Below are 23,097 nucleotides of genomic sequence, written 5' to 3' on the forward strand. Positions count from 1 at the left end.
CCCCCACTTCCTCTTGCTCTCCATTGCTGTTGCTGCGGGGAGAGTGGTTTCATGCAATCTCTGGCAAAATGACCGGTAATTCCGCAGTTAAAACACTGGTAGTTTCCCCCTCTGTGTTGTCCAGTGTAGGGACCCCGTCGAGCCCATACTGGGTGTTGTTGTTGCAGGATATACTGCTGTGGGGGAGGGTATTGGGGTGGTGGGGCTGCCTGCTGTTGGATCATCTGAGAGACAGTCTGTGCCACGATTTGGGAGATGTCTGTTTTGGTTCCCGGCTCCTTCGTTTCTTCCGCCACCATCTGTTTCTTAGGTTTTTCTCCTTGTTGTGCTTCCTTCAATTGGAGTTTCAGGAGTTGTACCTGGAGGGACTGCACCTGGCTCTCAGCACCCCCTCTTTCCTTGTTGTGCTGGGTCACATGGTGGTGCACATGAGTGTTGAATTGGGTCAGAGGAAGTGCAAACAACCCTACCGTTCCTCTGAGTTTGGTTTTAACATCTCCGGGACACCCGTTGACCACCATTTCCTTCCACATGCTGAGTGTGGTATCAGTGTGATCGAATGGTTCTTCGTGGACCGATCTCCATGTGGTCTTAGCCCTGTCCAGGTATGCTGCAGGTTGCTCACCTGGGTTGATTGTAAAGGAGGATAAGGTGGCATGGTTTCTTTCTGTAGGGTATGCTCTCCGTAGAACTTCCCATAATCTGGTACGGAAGTGGTCTATGGGCAGTGTTGGGGCCCGCCATCCAAGGTCAGCTGCTGTCATGAGGGCCTCCATGGTTCCGTGGTCGGTGGCTCTTGCTAGAAGTGCTTTCATGTCTCCTAGGCAGAGTTGCAGGCCTGACGTAAGTGTCTGCAGTTGAAGTAGCCACGCTGAAGCTCCTCCATGTAGGCTAGGCATCTGTCCCATCAGTGTTGTTAAATCAGTCATTTTCCAGGGCTGGTACTCCACAGTGTGTGCATCACCTGGTGTCGGTCGCAGGGGGTACTGTCCTGCCATCTCCTGCTCTCGCTCTCTTCTATCAGCAATTCTGGAGGACCGACGGAGTGTTTCGGACCCCATTGATTCGGTAACTTTGGTTACTGTTCCTCTCATTATGCTTTCCACACGGTAGGCTCCCTCTCTGTTGTTATCTTGGTTAGCTATTAGCTCCCTGAGTTCCTTAGCTCGAGCTATTGATGATTTCAGCAGCTCCTGCATCTTAGTCACGTTTGGAGCTCCCATCGGAGCTGGGGTGAGCACCATGTCAATTTCTTCTTCGTTTTCGATATCCATGTTCTGATGACAGTCCTCCCTATCCGTCTGATAGAAGTGGTTTGAATCTAATCTTGTTTGTAAGTGTCCTCTGGTTTCAGAGGTGAGAGAGTTCACAGAGGAGCATTGCGGCCTCCGTTCCTGGGGGAGGTCTCCTGCTCCTGGAATCCCAGTTTCGAACTGTTCACATACCATATGGCCAGCCGTTATCCCCAGGGTAATTTCCCCTTTTAACTCCCCTTGGTCTATTCTCAGAACTGGAGCCTGTATTGTGGGAGGTGCCCTGGGCAGGAATGGGTTGTGTGACGGGCTCCGGTGATTTTGTCCCTTTGAGTATGGCGGGGGCTGAACTGCCTCCATTGTCAATTGTGGATATAGTGAGGGAGAAACGGCCACAGGGGGAGCCGTGGGCAAGTTCTCAGGCGGAGCTTTAACATCCCCCGACGCCACAATAGCCACGCCCATCATGTCTGGTGTGTTTTTGGGCAGCACCCTCCTACTCTCCTGTATGGCCCATGTACCTATCTTGAGCTCCCCCTCTGCTCTCTCTCTCTCTCTTGTACCTACTTTTTTGAACCTGTGTATGTTGTTTCTCTCCGCCTCACTCGCTTTTGCATGCTCTACTGCGTCCTCTAATTCTGTCTGCATATCTTGGAGTTTCCCCCCTGTAGGTGGTCCTCCGCTAAAATAACCTGCTTGTGTCCATCTTATCCGTAATCCTTTCCACACTTTCTCCACTTTCCCATACTGTTTTTTACCTCCCGCTCTATCAATCATACTCTGATCTAAATAATCATTGAATTTTAGTTTGGGCGTGGTAGCTGCAGACATTTTATCTAGTTCGTCTGATAATGTGTATAATGCGTTATTTAGGTATATTCAATCCTTACTATGTGGTGTTTATTTCTATCGTTGTATGCTTAGCCTGTCCCTGGTCGAGACAAAGGGGGTTATCAATATGTGACGCCCGCCACGTGTGTATTTCACCGGTATTTTATTTGAATTTGTTCAGCGATTCGTTTAGGTATTTTCTATAAATGATTCTGCGATTTCCCTTTGGAACAATATATCAGTGAATATATGCGGTTCTATAACAATTTTCAGAGTAATTCTAGCTCTTTAGGAAATATCGATAGAATTTCTAGACAACTAAGAGTTGTTCAGTGAATTATTTAAATACTTTCTGTAAACAATTCAGTAAATTCCTTTATGAACTTATATCAGTAAATTCGAGCGATTCTATAGCAATTGTCAGAATAATTCTATATATTTAGGAAATATGGATAGAATAGAAAAACCCCAAAATCAGTGTGTAGCTTTTAGCGTCTGTAAAACAAAGTCTGTATTAAGCTCGGCGGCTTATTTAAATACTTTCTAGAAACAATTCAGTAAGTTCCTTTATGAACTTATATCAGTAAATTCCAGCGATTCTATAGCAATTGTCAGAATAATTTTAAACTTTAGGCAATATCAACAGGAATGAAAAAAAAACGAAAATCAGTATTTCGGCCCGGCTGCTGTCAATCAAAATTGCACGGCCATTCGATACTAAGGTGGCTTTGTCTACCAGCACGTGTGCATAATAGCCCAGTTACGTATCCCAACCTACTCCGCGACAAACGTTTCTTTCAATTTAATTTCCCCCATCTCCAAATCATGGAATGTCAACTCTGGTTCATCTTATGTTTATTGTTTGATGTGCAATAGCCACATCATTCCCGATCTCTGTCTAGTGGAAGGCCAAACTTACATATCCTGTATCTACTCGACTACACCTCTTACAAAACCTATTAAATAATACACAGCTTTTTTAATAGGGCATTTTTCATGCAGATTCATTCAATCCAACCACACCTCCACAAGACCTATTCGATGTTATATGTATCAACAGGAGATTTTACTTGCAGATCCGGTTCATCTATCATTCAACTATAACCACACCTCCACAAGACCTTATTCGATAGTACAGAACGTATCAAAATAGGAAATTTTTACTTGCAGATTCGGTTCATCTATCATTAAACTATAACCACACCCCCACAAGACCTTACTTGCAGATTCGGTTCATCTATAACCACACCTCCACAAGACCTTACTTGCAGATTCGGTTCATCTATAACCACACCTCCACAAGACCTTACTTGCAGATTCGGTTCATCTATAACCACACCTCCACAAGACCTTACTTGCAGATTCGGTTCATCTATAATTCATTCATTCGTATGAAATTCTCATTGAATTTCCAACATCCATAATTGTGTCCATTACGTGTTAAAACACAGCCACTATTTAACGTCACCTCTATACACAACCCAATACATATATAATTAGGACAGTTTTCTATGCAGATTTCAGAACAAATAGGGTCCCTGGAGGAATTTAACACATTGGTCAATCACAATTCACACATTCCTATTAAAATAACTGAGTATAGGCCCATTAATAAGAATATGTATATATATATATTTTTTTTTGACAAAACAAGATATCTTTAATCAATGTCTTAGGTTCTTATGTAAAAAATTTGGGCACCGATTCATACTCACGCCCAGTACTTTCTGATCAAAATTTGGTTTAGACTATAATACAATATGCAGATTTCGATATAACGGGCTCTGCTCACCTTTATATAGAGCGCTCCGATCAGATTTCCTGAGGCAAGATGAATGGCTGGGGAAGTCACTCTTCCGTCTGATTTTTTAGCCGTGATCAGTCTCGTCCTCTCACACTAACTTATAATAGATCGAATTCAAGAACAACCGTCCTCTGCTACCAATTCTGTTAGTGTTCAAATACTGGAGAGTTGAGACCAAATCACGGACGCTGGACAGAGTGGATTTCAGTTGTAACGAAAGACAGTTTTAATGAGTCAGAGATATCTTGTCCCGCAGTTTTACGTGCACGGACCTAGTTCACATAACTCGGCAAGGAGCCAGGTGAAAAAGAGGCCTATACAATGGTTACATACATTTTTATACATAGAATAAAGTAGGTGGAGTCTTGTCGTTTCGGTCTTCTTGACTGGTCGGAGGGTTGGAGGCGGGCCTTGCTCTAGCCAGAGCGGGCCCCATTGGTGCACAGCAAAAGTTCTTTGCTCTTGGGACCGGCCAGTTAGAGGGAGATGAGATGTGTGTTTATATAAGGAAGAGGGGGTCAGTCTTCTGGCTGGGTGTATGTGTTCTTACGACGGAATGTCTTTGTTTATATGAGCTATGTGTATGAATATTTATATAACACTACTGCAAACTATTATCACTTGTTCATAGAAATGTCTCTGCTTGAAGATGAGATTAAAGCGTCTTGAGGCATTTTTTGTTGTTGTTGTATGAAAGGCTATTCGGTATTTTAGAATATCGCCATAGTATGTAAACTATTATAAAGCACAGGTGCTCTTGTTTCAGTGTTACACCGTAGCCCCTCTTATACCTGGTTCTTACTTGCGTCTTTTACCCTGTTGTCTACATTCTGATTGTACCCACCTTTTTTTTTTAGAAAGGTGTAGACAATCAAAAGACACGTTGTGATCAGAATATCCCCCCCCCCCCCCCCCCCCCCCCCCCCCCCCCATCCTCTAAAATAATTTGACAGGTGGCATCATTGACTGGTTACATCAATATGTGTCTCTTTTCACATCTACGACGTGTGTGTTCTACGACGTGTGTGTTGGCGATATGGCAGCTAGCGGACACCTCGTCAACACACTCTTCACGGATGAATTGTGAAAAGAAACAAACCATAAACAATGAAACCGTTATTTAACATTTTAACCGGGGTAGATTTGGTTGAATCCAGGCTGTATCACAACCGGCCGTGATTGGGAGTCCCATCGGGCGGCGCACCTAGGCAGTGTATTGGTCAGTGTATTTTGTGTAATTTCATACACGCCCAGCGTCTTCCAGGTTTGGCCGTCATAGTAAATAAGAATTTGTTCTTATTAAATGACTTGACTAGTTTAATAAATGTTTACAAAAAATAATTTTTAAATAGATGGGTGGATAAAAACTGTTGACATGATGGATTTACGGCCATTTTTAACGATGCACAAACACACACACACACACACACACACACCAACACACACACACATACCAACACACACACACCAACACACACACACACACACACACACACACACACACACCAACACACACACAGCAGCGCTCTCTAACCTGCGCTGACACCCCCCTCTCCAGCAGCCTGGGATATAATAATCTAATACAGTTGTTGGCCATTTCACACATCACAACGGGACAACATAGAGAGACAAAGATCAGTGAAAAAATAACCTTTAGAAAACATGGAATTCTGACAACAAAAAAATGATGGAATCATCAATCAGTGTCCAACTCTATAGTACTCAACCATATATATATATATATATATATATATATATATATATATATATATATATATATATATTCACTCTATACCAGGTAAATATATAGTCTATAGTACTCAACCATATATATATATTCACTCTATACCAGGTAAATATATAGTCTTTAATATGGGCAATATAATTACAATTATCTGTGTAATGTTACGGATAGCTTTAGGATGAGCAACACACACACACCGAGAGAGAGAACACACACCGAGAGAGAGAGAGAGAACACACACCGAGAGAGAGAGAGAGAACACACACCGCTGCTGTCTGTCTGTCTGAATCTCTCTGAAATTCTGGGAAAGTTCCAGGGGCTGCGGAGGGATCTGGCACTCAGGCGCCTGCGGCTCCAGCCTGTCTGACGCCGGGGTTGTGGCGCTCCGCTCGGCAAGCGGAGGATCCAGGGCTCCTAGCAAGCAGGCTCCACACCTACTGACTGCTCTCTCTCTCTCTCTCTCTCTCTCTGTCTCTCTCTGTCTCTCTCTCTGTCTCTCTGTCTCTCTCTCTCTGCTCTACGTTGCGCTCAACCGGCCAGATAGACAACACACACACACACACACACACACACACACACACAGAGGCACGTGTGGGGACAGGGATCATCCCTCATCCACAACAACCATGCAGCGCATATTGAATGGACATCCCATTGCAGAGGTAAGAGACAGAATATTATGTGTTTTGAGGGGATAAAACTAACTTTAATTTGTGGGATCCTCAAGTGTTGTTTGATTACAAACAGACATGAGCATGTTAAATACATGTTGTTTTGGGGATTGTAGGTCAAACATATCAACGAGGTAAACATGAGAAGGATTTTCAGATTCTGATTCACTTAATTTGTATTGGATGTTATAGGCCTTATGAGCTCAGCCTTTATATTTAATAGGCCAGGGTGTTACGTGTTAATCAGAAGTCATTGCAGCCATTTGAAAGCGTGGTTGACTGTAGTGGGAAACAGTATTGTGAAATAGCAGAAGAGATTGTGATGCTGATATGTAAACCAGATAGAGTGCTATGTAAAGCCCTAGCCCCTAGTAAAACCACCACTAGGCGGAAAGCAGTGTGTTTGTGTGACAGTGTTGTTTACCTTGCCGCTCTCTTAGTATGTAGGTGTGTAGAGGTCGAGGACGGGAACTCACCATCATGTACAGAAAAACAACTTCCTCGTAGTAAAAATAAACTGGTGTGTTTATATTCAGGGAGGGGGGGGGGGGGGGGGTGTTCTGGTGATAAAGCATTAGGTAATTCAGCCTAATTGAGCCTGTAGACGGAGTGACGCCAGTTTCAGAAAGGAGTCAAGACAGGCAGACGCGCTGGTGCTGTCCTACCGCATTCAAGTGCAGCTTATAGTGTTGGCGCCGCAGCTGCCAAAATACAAACCTAGTAACCTACGCTGTTATAGGCACATTTTTCCAACTGACATCTAGGCTAAATACCGCGTGGTAAGATGACGCTCTCTCTTTCATGGTTGTTTAATTCCACTGTCAATGATAGTAGGTTTTTAAATGACCGGCGACGGGCTGAAAAAAAAGGCTCGCTCAGTTCTCACTCTGTGCTGTTTTCCCATCTGCGCACAGTCACAGAATGAAACTCACTTGCACGCTGAATTATAGTGAGCTTGCTCCCCGCATGTCAATATGGTGCATCCAACTCCCAGATGTTGGGCCTTTTTTTATGTTGCCTATATTCTATGTACTATAGATTATAATGCAGATATAACATAATAAGATCAATATAATATCCGGTTTGTCACGGAACCAGGGGTATTCAGGAACAACAGGAACCAGGGGTTTTTAGGAGGAATGACAGTAACCAGGGGTTCTGAGGAGGAACAACAGGAACCAGGGGTTTTGATGGAGGAACAACAGGAACCATGGGTTCTGAGGAGGAACGACATTAACCAGGGGTTCTGAGGAGGAACGACAGTAACCAGGAGTTCTGAGGAACGACAGTAACCAGGGGTTCTGTGGAACAACAGTAAACAGGGGTTCTGAGGAGGAACAACAGGAACCAGGGATTCTGAGGAACAACAGGAACCAGGGGTTTTGAGGAGGAACAACAGGAACCAGGTTTTTTTAGGAGGAACGACAGTAACCAGGGGTTCTGAGGAGAAACAACAGGAACCAGGGATTCTGAGGAACAACAGGAACCAGGGGTTTTGAGGAGGAACAACAGGAACCAGGTTTTTTTAGGAGGAACGACAGTAACCAGGGGTACTGAGGAGGAACAACAGGAACCAGGGATTCTGAGGAACAACAGGAACCAGGGGTTTTGACGAGGAACAACAGTTACCAGGGGTTTTGACGAGGAACAACAGGAACCAGGGTTTTTTAGGAGGAATGGCAGTAACCAGGGGTTCCGAGGAGGAACAACTGGAACCAGGGTTCTGAGGAGGAACAACAGGAACCAGGGGTTCTGAGGAGGAACAACAGTAACCAGGGGTTCTGAGGAGGAACGACAGTAACCAGGGGTTCTGAGGAGGAACGACGGTAACCAGGGGTTCTGAGGAGGAACGACGGTAACCAGGGGTTCTGAGGAGGAACAACAGTAACCAGGGGTTCTGAGGAACGACAGTAACCAGGTGTTCTGAGGAACGACAGTAAACAGTGGTTCTGATGATAAACAACAGGAACTAGGGGTTCTGAGGAGGAACAACAGGAACCAGGGGTTCTGAGGAGGAACAACAGGAACCAGGGGTTCTGAGGAGGAACAACAGGAACCAGGGGTTCTGAGGAGGAACGACAGTAACCAGGGGTTCTGAGGAGGAACAACAGGAACCAGGGGTTCTGAGGAGGAACAACAGGAACCAGGGGTTCTGAGGAGGAACAACAGTAACCAGGGGTTCTGAGGAGGAACAACAGTAACCAGGGGTTCTGAGGAGGAACGACAGTAACCAGGGGTTCTGAGGAGGAACGACGGCAACCAGGGGTTCTGAGGAGGAACGACAGTAACCAGGGGTTCTGAGGAACGACAGTAACCAGGTGTTCTGAGGAACGACAGTAAACAGTGGTTCTGATGATAAACAACAGGAACTAGGGATTCTGAGGAGGAACAACAGGAACCAGGGGTTCTGAGGAGGAACAAACAGGAACCAGGTGTTCTGAGGAGGAACAACAGGAACCAGGGGTTCTGAGGAGGAACAACAGTAACCAGGGGTTCTGAGGAGGAACAACAGTAACCAGGGGTTCTGAGGAGGAACAACAGGAACCAGGGGTTCTTAGGAGGAACAACAGTAACCAGGGGTTCTGAGGAGGAACAACAGTAACCAGGGGTTCTGAGGAGGAACAACAGTAACCAGGGGTTCTGAGGAGGAACGACCGTAACCAGGGGTTCTGAGGAGGAACGACAGTAGCCAGGGGTTCTAAGGAAGAACAACAGTAACCAGGGGTTCTGAGGAGGAACAACAGTAGCAAGGGGTTCTGAGGAAGAACAACAGTAACCAGGGGTTCTAAGGAAGAACAACAGTAACCAGGGGTTCTGAGGAGGAACAACAGTAGCCAGGGGTTCTGAGGAAGAACAACAGTAGCCAGGGGTTCTGAGGAAGAACAACAGTAACCAGGGGTTCTGAGGAGGAACGACAGTAGCCAGGGGTTCTGAGGAAGAACAACAGTAACCAGGGGTTCTGAGGAGGAACAACAAGAACCAGGGGTTCTGAGGAAGAATGACAGGAACCAGGGGTTCTGAGGAGGAACGACAGGAACCAAGGGTTCTGAGGAGGAACGACAGTAGCCAGGGGTTCTGAGGAGGAACGACAGTAACCAGGGGTTCTGAGGAGGAACGAAAGTAACCAGGGGTTCTGAGGGGGAATGACAGTAATCAGGGGTTCTGAGGAGGAACAACGGGAACCAGGGGTTCTGAGGAGGAACGACAGTAACCAGGGGTTCTGAGGAGGAATGACAGTATCCAGTGGTTCTGAGGAGGAATGACAGTAACCAGGGGTTCTGAGGAGGAATGAGAGTAGCCAGGGGTTCTGAGGAGGAATGACAGTAGCCAGGGGTTCTGAGGAGGAACGACAGTAGCCAGTGGTTCTGAGGAGGAACGACAGTAACCAGGGGTTCTGAGGAGGAATGAGAGTAGCCAGGGGTTCTGAGGAGGAATGACAGTAGCCAGGGGTTCTGAGGAGGAACGACAGTAACCAGGGGTTCTGAGGATGAACAGGAACCAGGGGTTCTGAGGAAGAACAGGAACCAGGGGTTCTGAGGAGGATTGACAGGAACCAGGGGTTCTGAGGAGGAACGACAGGAACCAGGGTTTCTGAGGAAGAACAGGAACCAGGGGTTCTGAGGAGGATTGACAGGAACCAGGGGTTCTGAGGAGGAACGACAGGAACCAGGGGTTCTGAGGAGGAACGACAGGAACCAGGGGTTCTGAGGAGGAATGACAGGAACCAGGGGTTCTGAGGAGGAACGACAGGAACCAGGGGTTCTGAGGAGGAATGACAGGAACCAGGGGTTCTGAGGAGGAATGACAGTAGCCAGGGGTTCTGAGGAAGAACGACAGTAGCCAGGGGTTCTGAGGAAGAACGACAGTAGCCAGGGGTTCTGAGGAGGAATGACAGTAACCAGGGGTTCTGAGGAAGAACGACAGTAACCAGGGGTTCTGAGGAAGAACGACAGTAGCCAGGGGTTCTGAGGAAGAACAACAGGAACCAGGGGTTCTGAGGAGGAATGACAGTAGCCAGGGGTTCTGAGGAGGAACGACAGTAACCAGGGGTTCTGAGGAAGAAGCCACAATACTCCCTTTTACAAGACCACATAAACTACCTAACTGCTGGACAACTATGTGTTGGCTACATTAGACTGTTTGACAATGGAATAAAGAGCCCTCAGTTGTTGTATGTAGGAGAAAAGGAGAAGGAGAGATATGAGATAGAGGGGGAGGGAGTAGAAGACAATATCGGAGTCCTCCTCCCATCAAGAATAGTGCAGTAGCTGAGTGGCACATTATGTTTTGTAGCAAAACCTTGCTGGACGTTAACCAGCCTGACGAAAACAGACAGAGAGAGAAGGGGAGGGGGGAGAGAGATGAGAGGGGGGAGAGAGAGAGGAGAGGGGGGAGAGAGAGAGGAGAGGGGGGAGAGAGAGGGGGAGGGGAGAGAGAGAGAAATAGGGAGTCCTGGGAAAGAAAGAGGAATATAGGTTGGGTTACTGTAAACCAACTGCTGATATACAATTGACCGTATTAATCAATTTGACTGATCTGATATATAATCCCTACAGTCCCCATAGACTTGATGACTGATTTGATATATAATCCCCACAGTCCCCATAGAGTTGATGACTGATTTGATATATAATCCCTACAGTCCCCATAGACTTGATGACTGATTTGATATATAATCCCTACAGTCCCCATAGACTTGATGACTGATTTTATATATAATCCCTACAGACCCCATAGACTTGATGACTGATTTGATATATAATCCCTACAGTCCCCATAGACTTGATGACTGATTTTATATATAATCCCTACAGTCCCCATAGACTTGATGACTGATTTGATATATAATCCCCACAGTCCCCATAGAGTTGATGACTGATTTGATATATAATCCCTACAGTCCCCATAGACTTGATGACTGATTTGATATATAATCCCTACAGTCCCCATAGACTTGATGACTGATTTTATATATAATCCCTACAGTCCCCATAGACTTGATGACTGATTTGATATATAATCCCTACAGTCCCCATAGAGTTGATGACTGATTTGATATATAATCCCTACAGTCCCCATAGACTTGATGACTGATTTGATATATAATCCCTACAGTCCCCATAGACTTGATGACTGATTTGATATATAATCCCTACAGTCCCCATAGACTTGATGACTGATTTGATATATAATCCCTACAGTCCCCATAGACTTGATGACTGATTTGATATATAATCCCTACAGTCCCCATAGACTTGATGACTGATTTGATATATAATCCCTACAGTCCCCATAGACTTGATGACTGATTTGATATATAATCCCTACAGTCCCCATAGACTTGATGACTGATTTGATATATAATCCCTACAGTCCCCATAGAGTTGATGACTGATTTGATATATAATCCCTACAGTCCCCATAGACTTGATGACTGATTTGATATATAATCCCTACAGCCCCCATAGACTTGATTCATTATCCCAGCCCTAATTATCTCCTAACAAAATCAATCTTGAATGTGTGTCAAATTAGCACCTAACTCTGTCCCTTTCTTCTCTGGCTAGATGTCTGAAACCCGACCGGGACTTCTGACTGTGTGAGGAATAACATTCATTTACAGGAGGATACCATTCTGACCAGACCAGGAGACAGACAGAAAGAAGGAGAGAGAGAGATATAGCCCTTGAATTGAATTGAATTGAATTGAGAGAGAGAAGAAACTGAAAGAGAGAGAAGAAGAAACAAAAAGAGAGAGAGAGAGAGAGAGAGAGAGAAGAAGAAAGAAAGAGAGAGAGAGAGAGAGAAGAAAAATAAGATATTTGGGATGGTGGCAGCGTTCCAACATTCCCACCTCCGTTCCAGACGTTCCTCCCTACTCCTTTTCTCTTTGGGAAGCACAAACGGAACCAAAGAACCCGAACTTCCCTCACTCCTCTACCTGCGTGGAAGTTAATCCATCCCATTCCCTCCATCCCCTTCTCCCCCCTCTCTCACCTCCGTCCATCCCATTCCCTCTATCCCCTTCTTCCCCCCTCTCTCACCTCCGTCCATCCCATTCCCACTATCCCCTTCTTCCCCCCTCTCTCACCTCCGTCCATCCCATTCCCACTATCCCCTTCTTCCCCCCTCTCTCACCTCCATCCATCCCATTCCCTCCATCCCCTTCTTCCCCCCTCTCTCACCTCCATCCATCCCATTCCCACTATCCCCTTCTTCCCCCCTCTCTCACCTCCGTCCATCCCATTCCCTCTATCCCCTTCTCCCCCCTCCCTCACCTCCGTCCATCCCATTCCCTCTATCCCCTTCTCCCCCCCTCTCTCACCTCCGTCCATCCCATTCCCACTATCCCCTTCTTCCCCCCTCTCTCACCTCCGTCCATCCCATTCCCTCTATCCCCTTCTCCCCCCTCTCTCACCTCCGTCCATCCCATTCCCACTATCCCCTTCTTTCCCCCTCTCTCACCTCCGTCCATCCCATTCCCACTATCCCCTTCTTCCCCCCTCTCTCACCTCCATCCATCCCATTCCCACTATCCCCTTCTCCCCCCTCTCTCACCTCCGTCCATCCCATTCCCTCCATTATGCACTCGTCCACCTCCATTACGTCCCTCTTCTCCTTCACCAGTCCAGCGGTGAAGAGGCTGCTGGGATGGAAACAGGGCGATGAAGAGGAGAAGTGGGCGGAGAAGGCTGTGGACTCCCTGGTGAAGAAAGTAAAGAAGAAGAAAGGAGCAATGGAGGAGCTGGAGAGAGCTCTCAGTTGCCCCGGAAAACCCAGTGAGGGGCTGTGTGTGTGTGGTGTGGTGTGGTGTGGTTTGTGGGGTGTGTGGTGTGTGGTGTGTGTGGTGTGGTTTGTGTATGTGTGTTCGTGTGTGTGTGTGTGGTGTGGTGTGGGGTGTGTGGTGTGTGTGTGGTGTGGTGTGTATGTGTGGTGTTGTGTGTGTGTATGTGTGGTGTTGTGTGTGTGTGTATGTGTGGTGTTGTGTGTGTGTATGTGTGGTGTTGTGTGTGTGTGTGTGTGTGTTCGTGTGTGTGTGTGTGGTGTGTGGTGTGGGGTGTGTGGTGTGTGTGTGGTGTGGTGTGTGTGGTGTGGTTTGTGTGTGTGTATGTGTGGTGTGGTGTGTATGTGTGTGTGTGTGTTCATGTGTGTGTATGTGTGGTGTTGTGTGTGTGTGTGTATGTGTGGTGTTGTGTGTGTGTTCATGTGTGTGTATGTGTGGTGTTGTGTGTGTGTGTATGTGTGGTGTGGTGTGTATGTGTGGTGTTGTGTGTGTGTATGTGTGGTGTTGTGTGTGTGTATGTGTGGTGTGGTGAGGATGTGTGGTGTTGTGTGTGTGTGTGTATGTGTGGTGTTGTGTGTGTGTATGTGTGGTGTTGTGTGTGTGTGTGTTCGTGTGTGTGTGTGTGGTGTGGGGTGTGTGGTGTGTGTGTGGTGTGGTTTGTGTGTGTGTGTGTGTGTATGTGTGGTGTGGTGTGTATGTGTGTGTGTGTGTTCATGTGTGTGTATGTGTGGTGTTGTGTGTGTGTATGTGTGGTGTTGTGTGTGTGTTCATGTGTGTGTATGTGTGGTGTTGTGTGTGTGTATGTGTGGTGTGGTGTGTATGTGTGGTGTTGTGTGTGTGTATGTGTGGTGTTGTGTGTGTGTATGTGTGGTGTGGTGAGGATGTGTGGTGTTGTGTATGTGTGGTGTTGTGTGTGTGTATGTGTGGTGTTGTGTGTGTGTGTGTGGTGTGGTGTGTATGTGTGTTCATGTGTGTGTATGTGTGGTGTGGTGTGTATGTGTGTTCATGTGTGTGTATGTGTGGTGTGGTGTGTGTTATTCTCTGTCCTTTCGTAGATCTGGATTTAAATATCATTGTGAGGAGAAAATAGTTAAAGCCGGAACACAATCGGAGCCTGTTCCTGTTCCTGTTCCTGTTCCACTCTCGATGACGCTGTGACCGTGTTAGTGGAGGTCATTCAGAGAAACACTGCAGATATCAGCTGTGACCGTGTTAGTGGAGGTCATTCAGGGAAACACTGCAGATATCAGCTGTGACCGTGTTAGTGGAGGTCATTCAGGGAAACACTGCATATATCAGCTGTGACCGTGTTAGTGGAGGTCATTCAGGGAAACTGCAGATATCAGCTGTGACCGTGTTAGTGGAGGTCATTCAGGGAAACACTGCAGATATCAGCTGTGACCGTGTTAGTGGAGGTCATTCAGGGAAACACTGCATATATCAGCTGTGACCGTGTTAGTGGAGGTCATTCAGGGAAACACTGCAGATATCAGCTGTGACAGTGTTAGTGGAGGTCATTCAGGGAAACACTGCAGATATCAGCTGTGACCGTGTTAGTGGAGGTCATTCAGGGAAACACTGCAGATATCAGCTGTGACCGTGTTAGTGGAGGTAATTCAGGGAAACACTGCAGATATCAGCTGTGACCGTGTTAGTGGAGGTCATTCAGGGAAACACTGCAGATATCAGCTGTGACCGTGTTAGTGGAGGTCATTCAGAGAAACACTGCAGATATCAGCTGTGACCGTGTTAGTGGAGGTCATTCAGGGAAACACTGCAGATATCAGCTGTGCCCGTGTTAGTGGAGGTCATTCAGGGAAACACTGCAGATATCATCTGTGTCCGTGTTAGTGGAGGTAATTCAGGGAAACACTGCAGATATCAGCTGTGACTGTGTTAGTGGAGGTCATTCAGGGAAACACTGCAGATATCAGCTGTGACCGTGGTAGTGGAGGTCATTCAGGGAAACACTGCAGATATCAGCTGTGACAGTGTTAGTGGAGGTCATTCAGGGAAACACTGCAGATATCAGCTGTGACCGTGTTAGTGGAGGTCATTCAGGGAAACACTGCAGATATCAGCTGTGACCGTGGTAGTGGAGGTCATTCAGAGAAACACTGCAGATATCAGCTGTGACCGTGTTAGTGGAGGTCATTCAGGGAAACACTGCAGATATCAGCTGTGACCGTGTTAGTGGAGGTCATTCAGGGAAACACTGCAGATATCAGCTGTGACAGTGTTAGCGGAGGTCATTCAGGGAAACACTGCAGATATCAGCTGTGACCGTGTTAGTGGAGGTCATTCAGGGAAACACTGCAGATATCAGCTGTGACCGTGTTAGTGGAGGTCATTCAGGGAAACACTGCAGATATCAGCTGTGACCGTGGTAGTGGAGGTCATTCAGGGAAACACTGCAGATATCAGCTGTGACCGTGTTAGTGGAGGTCATTCAGGGAAACACTGCAGATATCAGCTGTGACCGTGTTAGTGAAGGTCATTCAGGGAAACACTGCAGATATCAGCTGTGACCGTGTTAGTGGAGTTCATTCAGGGAAACACTGCAGATATCAGCTGTAACCGTGTTAGTGGAGGTCATTCAGAGAAACACTGCAGATATCATCTGTGTCCGTGTTAGTGGAGGTCATTCAGGGAAACACTGCAGATATCAGCTGTGACCGTGTTAGTGGAGGTCATTCAGGGAAACACTGCAGATATCAGCTGTGTTAGTGGAGGTCATTCAGGGAAACACTGCAGATATCAGCTGTGACCGTGTTAGTGGAGGTCATTCAGGGAAACACTGCAGATATCAGCTGTGACCGTGTTAGTGGAGGTCATTCAGGGAAACACTGCAGATATCAGCTGTGACCGTGTTAGTGGAGGTCATTCAGGGAAACACTGCAGATATCAGCTGTGTTAGTGGAGGTCATTCAGGGAAACACTGCAGATATCAGCTGTGACCGTGTTAGTGGAGGTCATTCAGGGAAACACTGCAGATATCAGCTGTGACCGTGTTAGTGGAGGTCATTCAGAGAAACACTGCAGATATCAGCTGTGACCGTGTTAGTGGAGGTCATTCAGGGAAACACTGCAGATATCAGCTGTGCCCGTGTTAGTGGAGGTCATTCAGGGAAACACTGCAGATATCATCTGTGTCCGTGTTAGTGGAGGTAATTCAGGGAAACACTGCAGATATCAGCTGTGACTGTGTTAGTGGAGGTCATTCAGGGAAACACTGCAGATATCAGCTGTGACCGTGGTAGTGGAGGTCATTCAGGGAAACACTGCAGATATCAGCTGTGACAGTGTTAGTGGAGGTCATTCAGGGAAACACTGCAGATATCAGCTGTGACCGTGTTAGTGGAGGTCATTCAGGGAAACACTGCAGATATCAGCTGTGACCGTGTTAGTGGAGGTCATTCAGGGAAACACTGCAGATATCAGCTGTGACCGTGGTAGTGGAGGTCATTCAGAGAAACACTGCAGATATCAGCTGTGACCGTGTTAGTGGAGGTCATTCAGGGAAACACTGCAGATATCAGCTGTGACCGTGTTAGTGGAGGTCATTCAGGGAAACACTGCAGATATCAGCTGTGACAGTGTTAGCGGAGGTCATTCAGGGAAACACTGCAGATATCAGCTGTGACCGTGTTAGTGGAGGTCATTCAGGGAAACACTGCAGATATCAGCTGTGACCGTGTTAGTGGAGGTCATTCAGGGAAACACTGCAGATATCAGCTGTGACCGTGGTAGTGGAGGTCATTCAGGGAAACACTGCAGATATCAGCTGTGACCGTGTTAGTGGAGGTCATTCAGGGAAACACTGCAGATATCAGCTGTGACCGTGTTAGTGAAGGTCATTCAGGGAAACACTGCAGATATCAGCTGTGACCGTGTTAGTGGAGTTCATTCAGGGAAACACTGCAGATATCAGCTGTAACCGTGTTAGTGGAGGTCATTCAGAGAAACACTGCAGATATCATCTGTGTCCGTGTTAGTGGAGGTCATTCAGGGAAACACTGCAGATATCAGCTGTGACCGTGTTAGTGGAGGTCATTCAGGGAAACACTGCAGATATCAGCTGTGTTAGTGGAGGTCATTCAGGGAAACACTGCAGATATCAGCTGTGACCGTGTTAGTGGAGGTCATTCAGGGAAACACTGCAGATATCAGCTGTGACCGTGGTAGTGGAGGTCATTCAGGGAAACACTGCAGATATCAGCTGTGTTAGTGGAGGTCATTCAGGGAAACACTGCAGATATCAGCTGTGACCGTGTTAGTGGAGGTCATTCAGGGAAACACTGCAGATATCAGCTGTGACCTTGGTAGTGGAGGTCATTCAGGGAAACACTGCAGATATCAGCTGTGTTAGTGGAGGTCATTCAGGGAAACACTGCAGATATCAGCTGTGACCGTGTTAGTGGAGGTCATTCAGGGAACCACTGCAGATATCAGCTGTGACCGTGTTAGTGGAGGTCATTCAGGGAAACACTGCAGATATCAGCTGTGACCGTGTTATTTGAGGTCATTCAGGGAAACACTGCAGATATCAGCTGTGACCGTGTTAGTGGAGGTCATTCAGGGAAACACTGCAGATATCAGCTGTGACCGTGTTAGTGGAGGTCATTCAGGGAAACACTGCATATATCAGCTGTGACCGTGTTAGTGGAGGTCATTCAGGGAAACACTGCAGATATCAGCTGTGACAGTGTTAGTGGAGGTCATTCAGGGAAACACTGCAGATATCAGCTGTGACCGTGTTAGTGGAGGTCATTCAGGGAAACACTGCAGATATCAGCTGTGACCGTGTTAGTGGAGGTCATTCAGGGAAACACTGCAGATATCAGCTGTGACCGTGTTAGTGGAGGTAATTCAGGGAAACACTGCAGATATCAGCTGTGACCGTGTTAGTGGAGGTCATTCAGGGAAACACTGCAGATATCAGCTGTGACCGTGTTAGTGGAGGTCATTCAGGGAAACACTGCAGATATCAGCTGTGACAGTGTTAGTGGAGGTCATTCAGGGAAACGCTGCAGATATCAGCTGTGACCGTGTTAGTGGAGGTCATTCAGGGAAACACTGCAGATATCAGCTGTGACCGTGTTATTTGAGGTCATTCAGGGAAACACTGCAGATATCAGCTGTGACCGTGTTAGTGGAGGTCATTCAGGGAAACACTGCAGATATCAGCTGTGACCGTGTTAGTGGAGGTCATTCAGGGAAACACTGCAGATATCAGCTGTGACCGTGTTAGTGGAGGTCATTCAGGGAAACACTGCAGATATCAGCTGTGTTAGTGGAGGTCATTCAGGGAAACACTGCAGATATCTGCTTTGACCGTGTTAGTGGAGGTCATTCAGAGAAACACTGCAGATATCAGCTGTGACCGTGTTAGTGGAGGTCATTCAGGGAAACACTGCAGATATCAGCTGTGACCGTGTTAGTGGAGGTCATTCAGGGAAACACTGCATATATCAGCTGTGACCGTGTTAGTGGAGGTCATTCAGGGAAACACTGCAGATATCAGCTGTGACAGTGTTAGTGGAGGTCATTCAGGGAAACACTGCAGATATCAGCTGTGACCGTGTTAGTGGAGGTCATTCAGGGAAACACTGCAGATATCAGCTGTGACCGTGTTAGTGGAGGTCATTCAGGGAAACACTGCAGATATCAGCTGTGACCGTGTTAGTGGAGGTAATTCAGGGAAACACTGCAGATATCAGCTGTGACCGTGTTAGTGGAGGTCATTCAGGGAAACACTGCAGATATCAGCTGTGACAGTGTTAGTGGAGGTCATTCAGGGAAACACTGCAGATATCAGCTGTGACCGTGTTAGCTGAGGTCATTCAGGGAAACACTGCAGATATCAGCTGTGACCGTGTTAGTGGAGGTCATTCAGGGAAACACTGCAGATATCAGCTGTGCCCGTGTTAGTGGAGGTCATTCAGGGAAACACTGCAGATATCAGCTGTGACCGTGTTAGTGGAGGTCATTCAGGGAAACACTGCAGATATCAGCTGTGACCGTGTTAGTGGAGGTCATTCAGGGAAACACTGCAGATTCCAGCTGTGTTAGTGGAGGTCATTCAGGGAAACACTGCAGATATCTGCTTTGACCGTGTTAGTGGAGGTCATTCAGAGAAACACTGCAGATATCAGCTGTGACCGTGTTAGTGGAGGTCATTCAGGGAAACACTGCAGATATCAGCTGTGACCGTGTTAGTGGAGGTCATTCAGGGAAACACTGCATATATCAGCTGTGACCGTGTTAGTGAAGGTCATTCAGGGAAACACTGCAGATATCAGCTGTGACAGTGTTAGTGGAGGTCATTCAGGGAAACACTGCAGATATCAGCTGTGACCGTGTTAGTGGAGGTCATTCAGGGAAACACTGCAGATATCAGCTGTGACCGTGTTAGTGGAGGTCATTCAGGGAAACACTGCAGATATCAGCTGTGACCGTGTTAGTGGAGGTAATTCAGGGAAACACTGCAGATATCAGCTGTGACCGTGTTAGTGGAGGTCATTCAGGGAAACACTGCAGATATCAGCTGTGACAGTGTTAGTGGAGGTCATTCAGGGAAACACTGCAGATATCAGCTGTGACCGTGTTAGCTGAGGTCATTCAGGGAAACACTGCAGATATCAGCTGTGACCGTGTTAGTGGAGGTCATTCAGGGAAACACTGCAGATATCAGCTGTGCCCGTGTTAGTGGAGGTCATTCAGGGAAACACTGCAGATATCAGCTGTGACCGTGTTAGTGGAGGTCATTCAGGGAAACACTGCAGATATCATCTGTGTCCGTGTTAGTGGAGGTCATTCAAGGGAAACACCGCAGATATCAGCTGTGTTAGTGGAGGTCATTCAGCTCAATTGGAAATTACTGTTAAATGTCAAATTTGAAGTGTTTCTGTCCATCCAAACCCCCCCCCCCCACCTCTATGTGTATCTGACTCCCTCTCTACCTCTCTCACTTCCTCCTCTATGTGTATCTGACCTCTCTCACTTCCTCCTCTATGTGTCTCTGACCCCCTCTCTACCTCTCTCACTTCCTCCTCTATGTGTATCCAACCTCTCTCACTTCCTCCTCTGTGTATCCAACCTCTCTCACTTCCTCCTCTATGTGTATCTGACCCCCTCTCTACTTCTCTCACTTCCTCCTCTATGTGTCTCTGACCTCTCTCACTTCCTCCTCTATGTGTCTCTGACCCCCCTCTCTACCTCTTCCATCTCCTCTATGTGTATCTGACCCTCTCTCTACCTCCTCCATCTCCTCTATGTGTATCTGACCCTCTCTCTACCTCCTCCATCTCCTCTATGTGTCTCTGACTCCCCTCTCTACCTCCTCCATCTCCTCTATGTGTATCTGACCCCTCTCTACCTCTCTCACTTCCTCCTCTATGTGTATCTGACCCTCTCTCTACCTCCTCCATCTCCTCTATGTGTATCTGACCCTCTCTCTACCTCCTCCATCTCCTCTATGTGTATCTGACCTCCCTCTCTACCTCTCTCACTTCCTCCTCTATGTGTATCTGACACCCTCTCTACCTCTCTCACTTCCTCCTCTGTGTATCTGCCCTCTCTCTACCTCCTCCATCTCCTCTATGTGTATCTGACCCTCTCTCTACCTCCTCCATCTCCTCTATGTGTATCTGACCCTCTCTCTACCTCCTCCATCTCCTCTATGTGTCTCTGACCCTCTCTCTACCTCCTCCATCTCCTCTATGTGTATCTGACCCTCTCTCTACCTCCTCCATCTCCTCCTTGTGTATCTGACCCTCTCTCTACCTCCTCCATCTCCTCTATGTTCATCTGACCTCCCTCTCTACCTCCTCCATCTCCTCTATGTGTATCTGACCCCCTCTCTACCTCCTCCATCTCCTCTATGTGTATCTGACCCCCCTCTCTACCTCCTCCATCTCCTCTATGTGTATCTGACCCTCTCTCTACCTCCTCCATCTCCTCTATGTGTATCTGACCTCCCTCTCTACCTCCTCCATCTCCTCTGTGTCTCTGACCCTCTCTCTACCTCCTCCATCTCCTCTATGTGTATCTGACCCCCTCTCTACCTCCTCCATCTCCTCTGTGTCTCTGACCCCCTCTCTACCACCTCCATCTCCTCTGTGTCTTTGACCCCCCTCTCTACCTCCTCCATCTCCTCTATATGTCTCTGACCCCTCTCTCTACCTCCTCCATCTCCTCTGTGTCTCTGACCCTCTCTCTACCTCCTCCATCTCCTCTGTGTCTCTGACCCCTCTCTCTACCTCCTCCATCTCCTCTGTGTCTCTGACCCCCTCTCTACCTCCTCCATCTCCTCTATGTGTCTCTGAACCCCTCTCTACCTCCTCCATATCCTTTATGTGTCTCTGACCCACCTCTCTACCTCCTCCATCTCCTCTATGTGTATTTGACCCCCTCTCTACCTCCTCCATCTCCTCTATGTGTCTCTGACCCCCCTCTCTACCTCCTCCATCTCCTCTGTGTCTCTGACCCCCCTCTCTACCTCCTCCATCTCCCCTGTGTCTCTGACCCCCTCTCTACCTCTTCTTCCTCCTCTGTGTCTCTGCCCCCCCTCTCTACCTCCTCCATCTCCTCTATGTGTCTCTGACCCTCTCTCTACCTCCGCCATCTCCTCTGTGTCTCTGACCCCCCTCTCTACCTCTTCTTCCTCCTCTGTGTCTCTGCCCCCCTCTCTACCTCTTCTTCCTCCTCTGTGTCTCTGCCCCCCCCACTCTACCCCCTCCATCTCCCCTATGTGTCTCTGACCCCCTCTCTACCTCTTCTTCCTCCTCTGTGTCTCTGCCCCCCCTCTCTACCTCCTCCATCTCCTCTATGTGTCTCTGACCCCCACTCTACCTCCTCCATCTCCTCTATATGTCTCTGACCCCCTCTCTACCTCCTCCATCTCCTCTATGTGTCTCTGACCCCCCTCTCTACCTCCTCCATCTCCTCTATGTGTCTCTGACCCCCTCTCTACCTCTTCTTCCTCCTCTGTGTCTCTGGCCCCCCTCTCTACCTCCTCCATCTCCTCTATGTGTCTCTGACCCCCTCTCTACCTCCTCCATCTCCTCTATATGTCTCTGACCCCCTCTCTACCTCCTCCATCTCCTCTATATGTCTCTGACCCCCCTCTCTACCTCCTCCATCTCCTCTATGTGTATCTGACCTCCCTCTCTACCTCCTCCATCTCCTCTATGTGTCTCTGACCCTCTCTCTACCTCCTCCATCTCCTCTATGTGTATCTGACCTCCTTCTCTACCTCCTCCATCTCCTCTATATGTCTCTGACCCCGTCTCTACCTCCTCCATCTCCTCTGTGTCTCTGACCCTCTCTCTACCTCCTCCATCTCCTCTCTGTGTTTCTGACCCCTCTTTCTACCTCCTCCATCTCCTCTATGTGTCTCTGACCCCCTCTCTACCTCCTCCATCTCCTCTATGTGTCTCTGAACCCCTCTCTACCTCTTCCATCTCCTCTATGTGTATCTGACCCCCTCTCTACCTCCTCCATCTCCTCTATGTTTTTCTGACCCCCCTCTCTACCTCCTCCATCTCCTCTGTGTCTCTGACCCCCCTCTCTACCTCCTCCATCTCCCCTATGTCTCTCTGACCCCCTCTCTACCTCTTCTTCCTCCTCTGTGTCTCTGCCCCCCTCTCTACCTCCTCCATCTCCTCTGTGTCTCTGACCCCCTCTCTACCTCCTCCATCTCCTCTATATGTCTCTGACCCCCTCTCTACCTCCTCCATCTCCTCTATATGTCTCTGACCCCCCTCTCTACCTCCTCCATCTCCTTTATGTGTCTCTGAACCCCTCTCTACCTCCTCCATCTCCTCTATATGTCTCTGACTCCCTCTCTACCTCCTCCATCTCCTCTATGTGTATCTGACCCTCTCTCTACCTCCTCCATCTCCTCTATTTGTCTCTGACCCCCCTCTCTACCTCCTCCATCTCCTCTATGTGTATCTGACCCCCCTCTCTACCTCCTCCATCTCCTCCTTGTGTCTCTGACCCCCCTC

At 47.8% G+C, this 23,097-nt stretch overlaps 1 protein-coding gene across 2 annotated transcripts in view; it reads left to right on the plus strand.

Annotated features, from left to right (window-relative positions):
* Positions 1-12,556: 12,556 nt before the first annotated feature.
* LOC118966680 (mothers against decapentaplegic homolog 9-like) overlaps positions 12,557-23,097 on the plus strand; it is a 26,707-nt gene continuing 16,166 nt past the window's right edge. Inside the window, exon 1 of one of the 2 annotated variants that reach the window (XM_036989461.1) lies at positions 12,557-13,082. In XM_036989461.1, the coding sequence (XP_036845356.1) occupies positions 12,887-13,082 (196 nt within the window). In that variant the 5' untranslated portion in view covers positions 12,557-12,886. The remainder of the gene's footprint in view (positions 13,083-23,097) is intronic. The other variant, XM_036989460.1, reaches the window with a different exon arrangement.

The sequence above is a fragment of the Oncorhynchus mykiss genome, chromosome 10 (genome assembly GCF_013265735.2).
Source record: "Oncorhynchus mykiss isolate Arlee chromosome 10, USDA_OmykA_1.1, whole genome shotgun sequence".
NCBI classification, from domain to species: domain Eukaryota; kingdom Metazoa; phylum Chordata; class Actinopteri; order Salmoniformes; family Salmonidae; genus Oncorhynchus; species Oncorhynchus mykiss.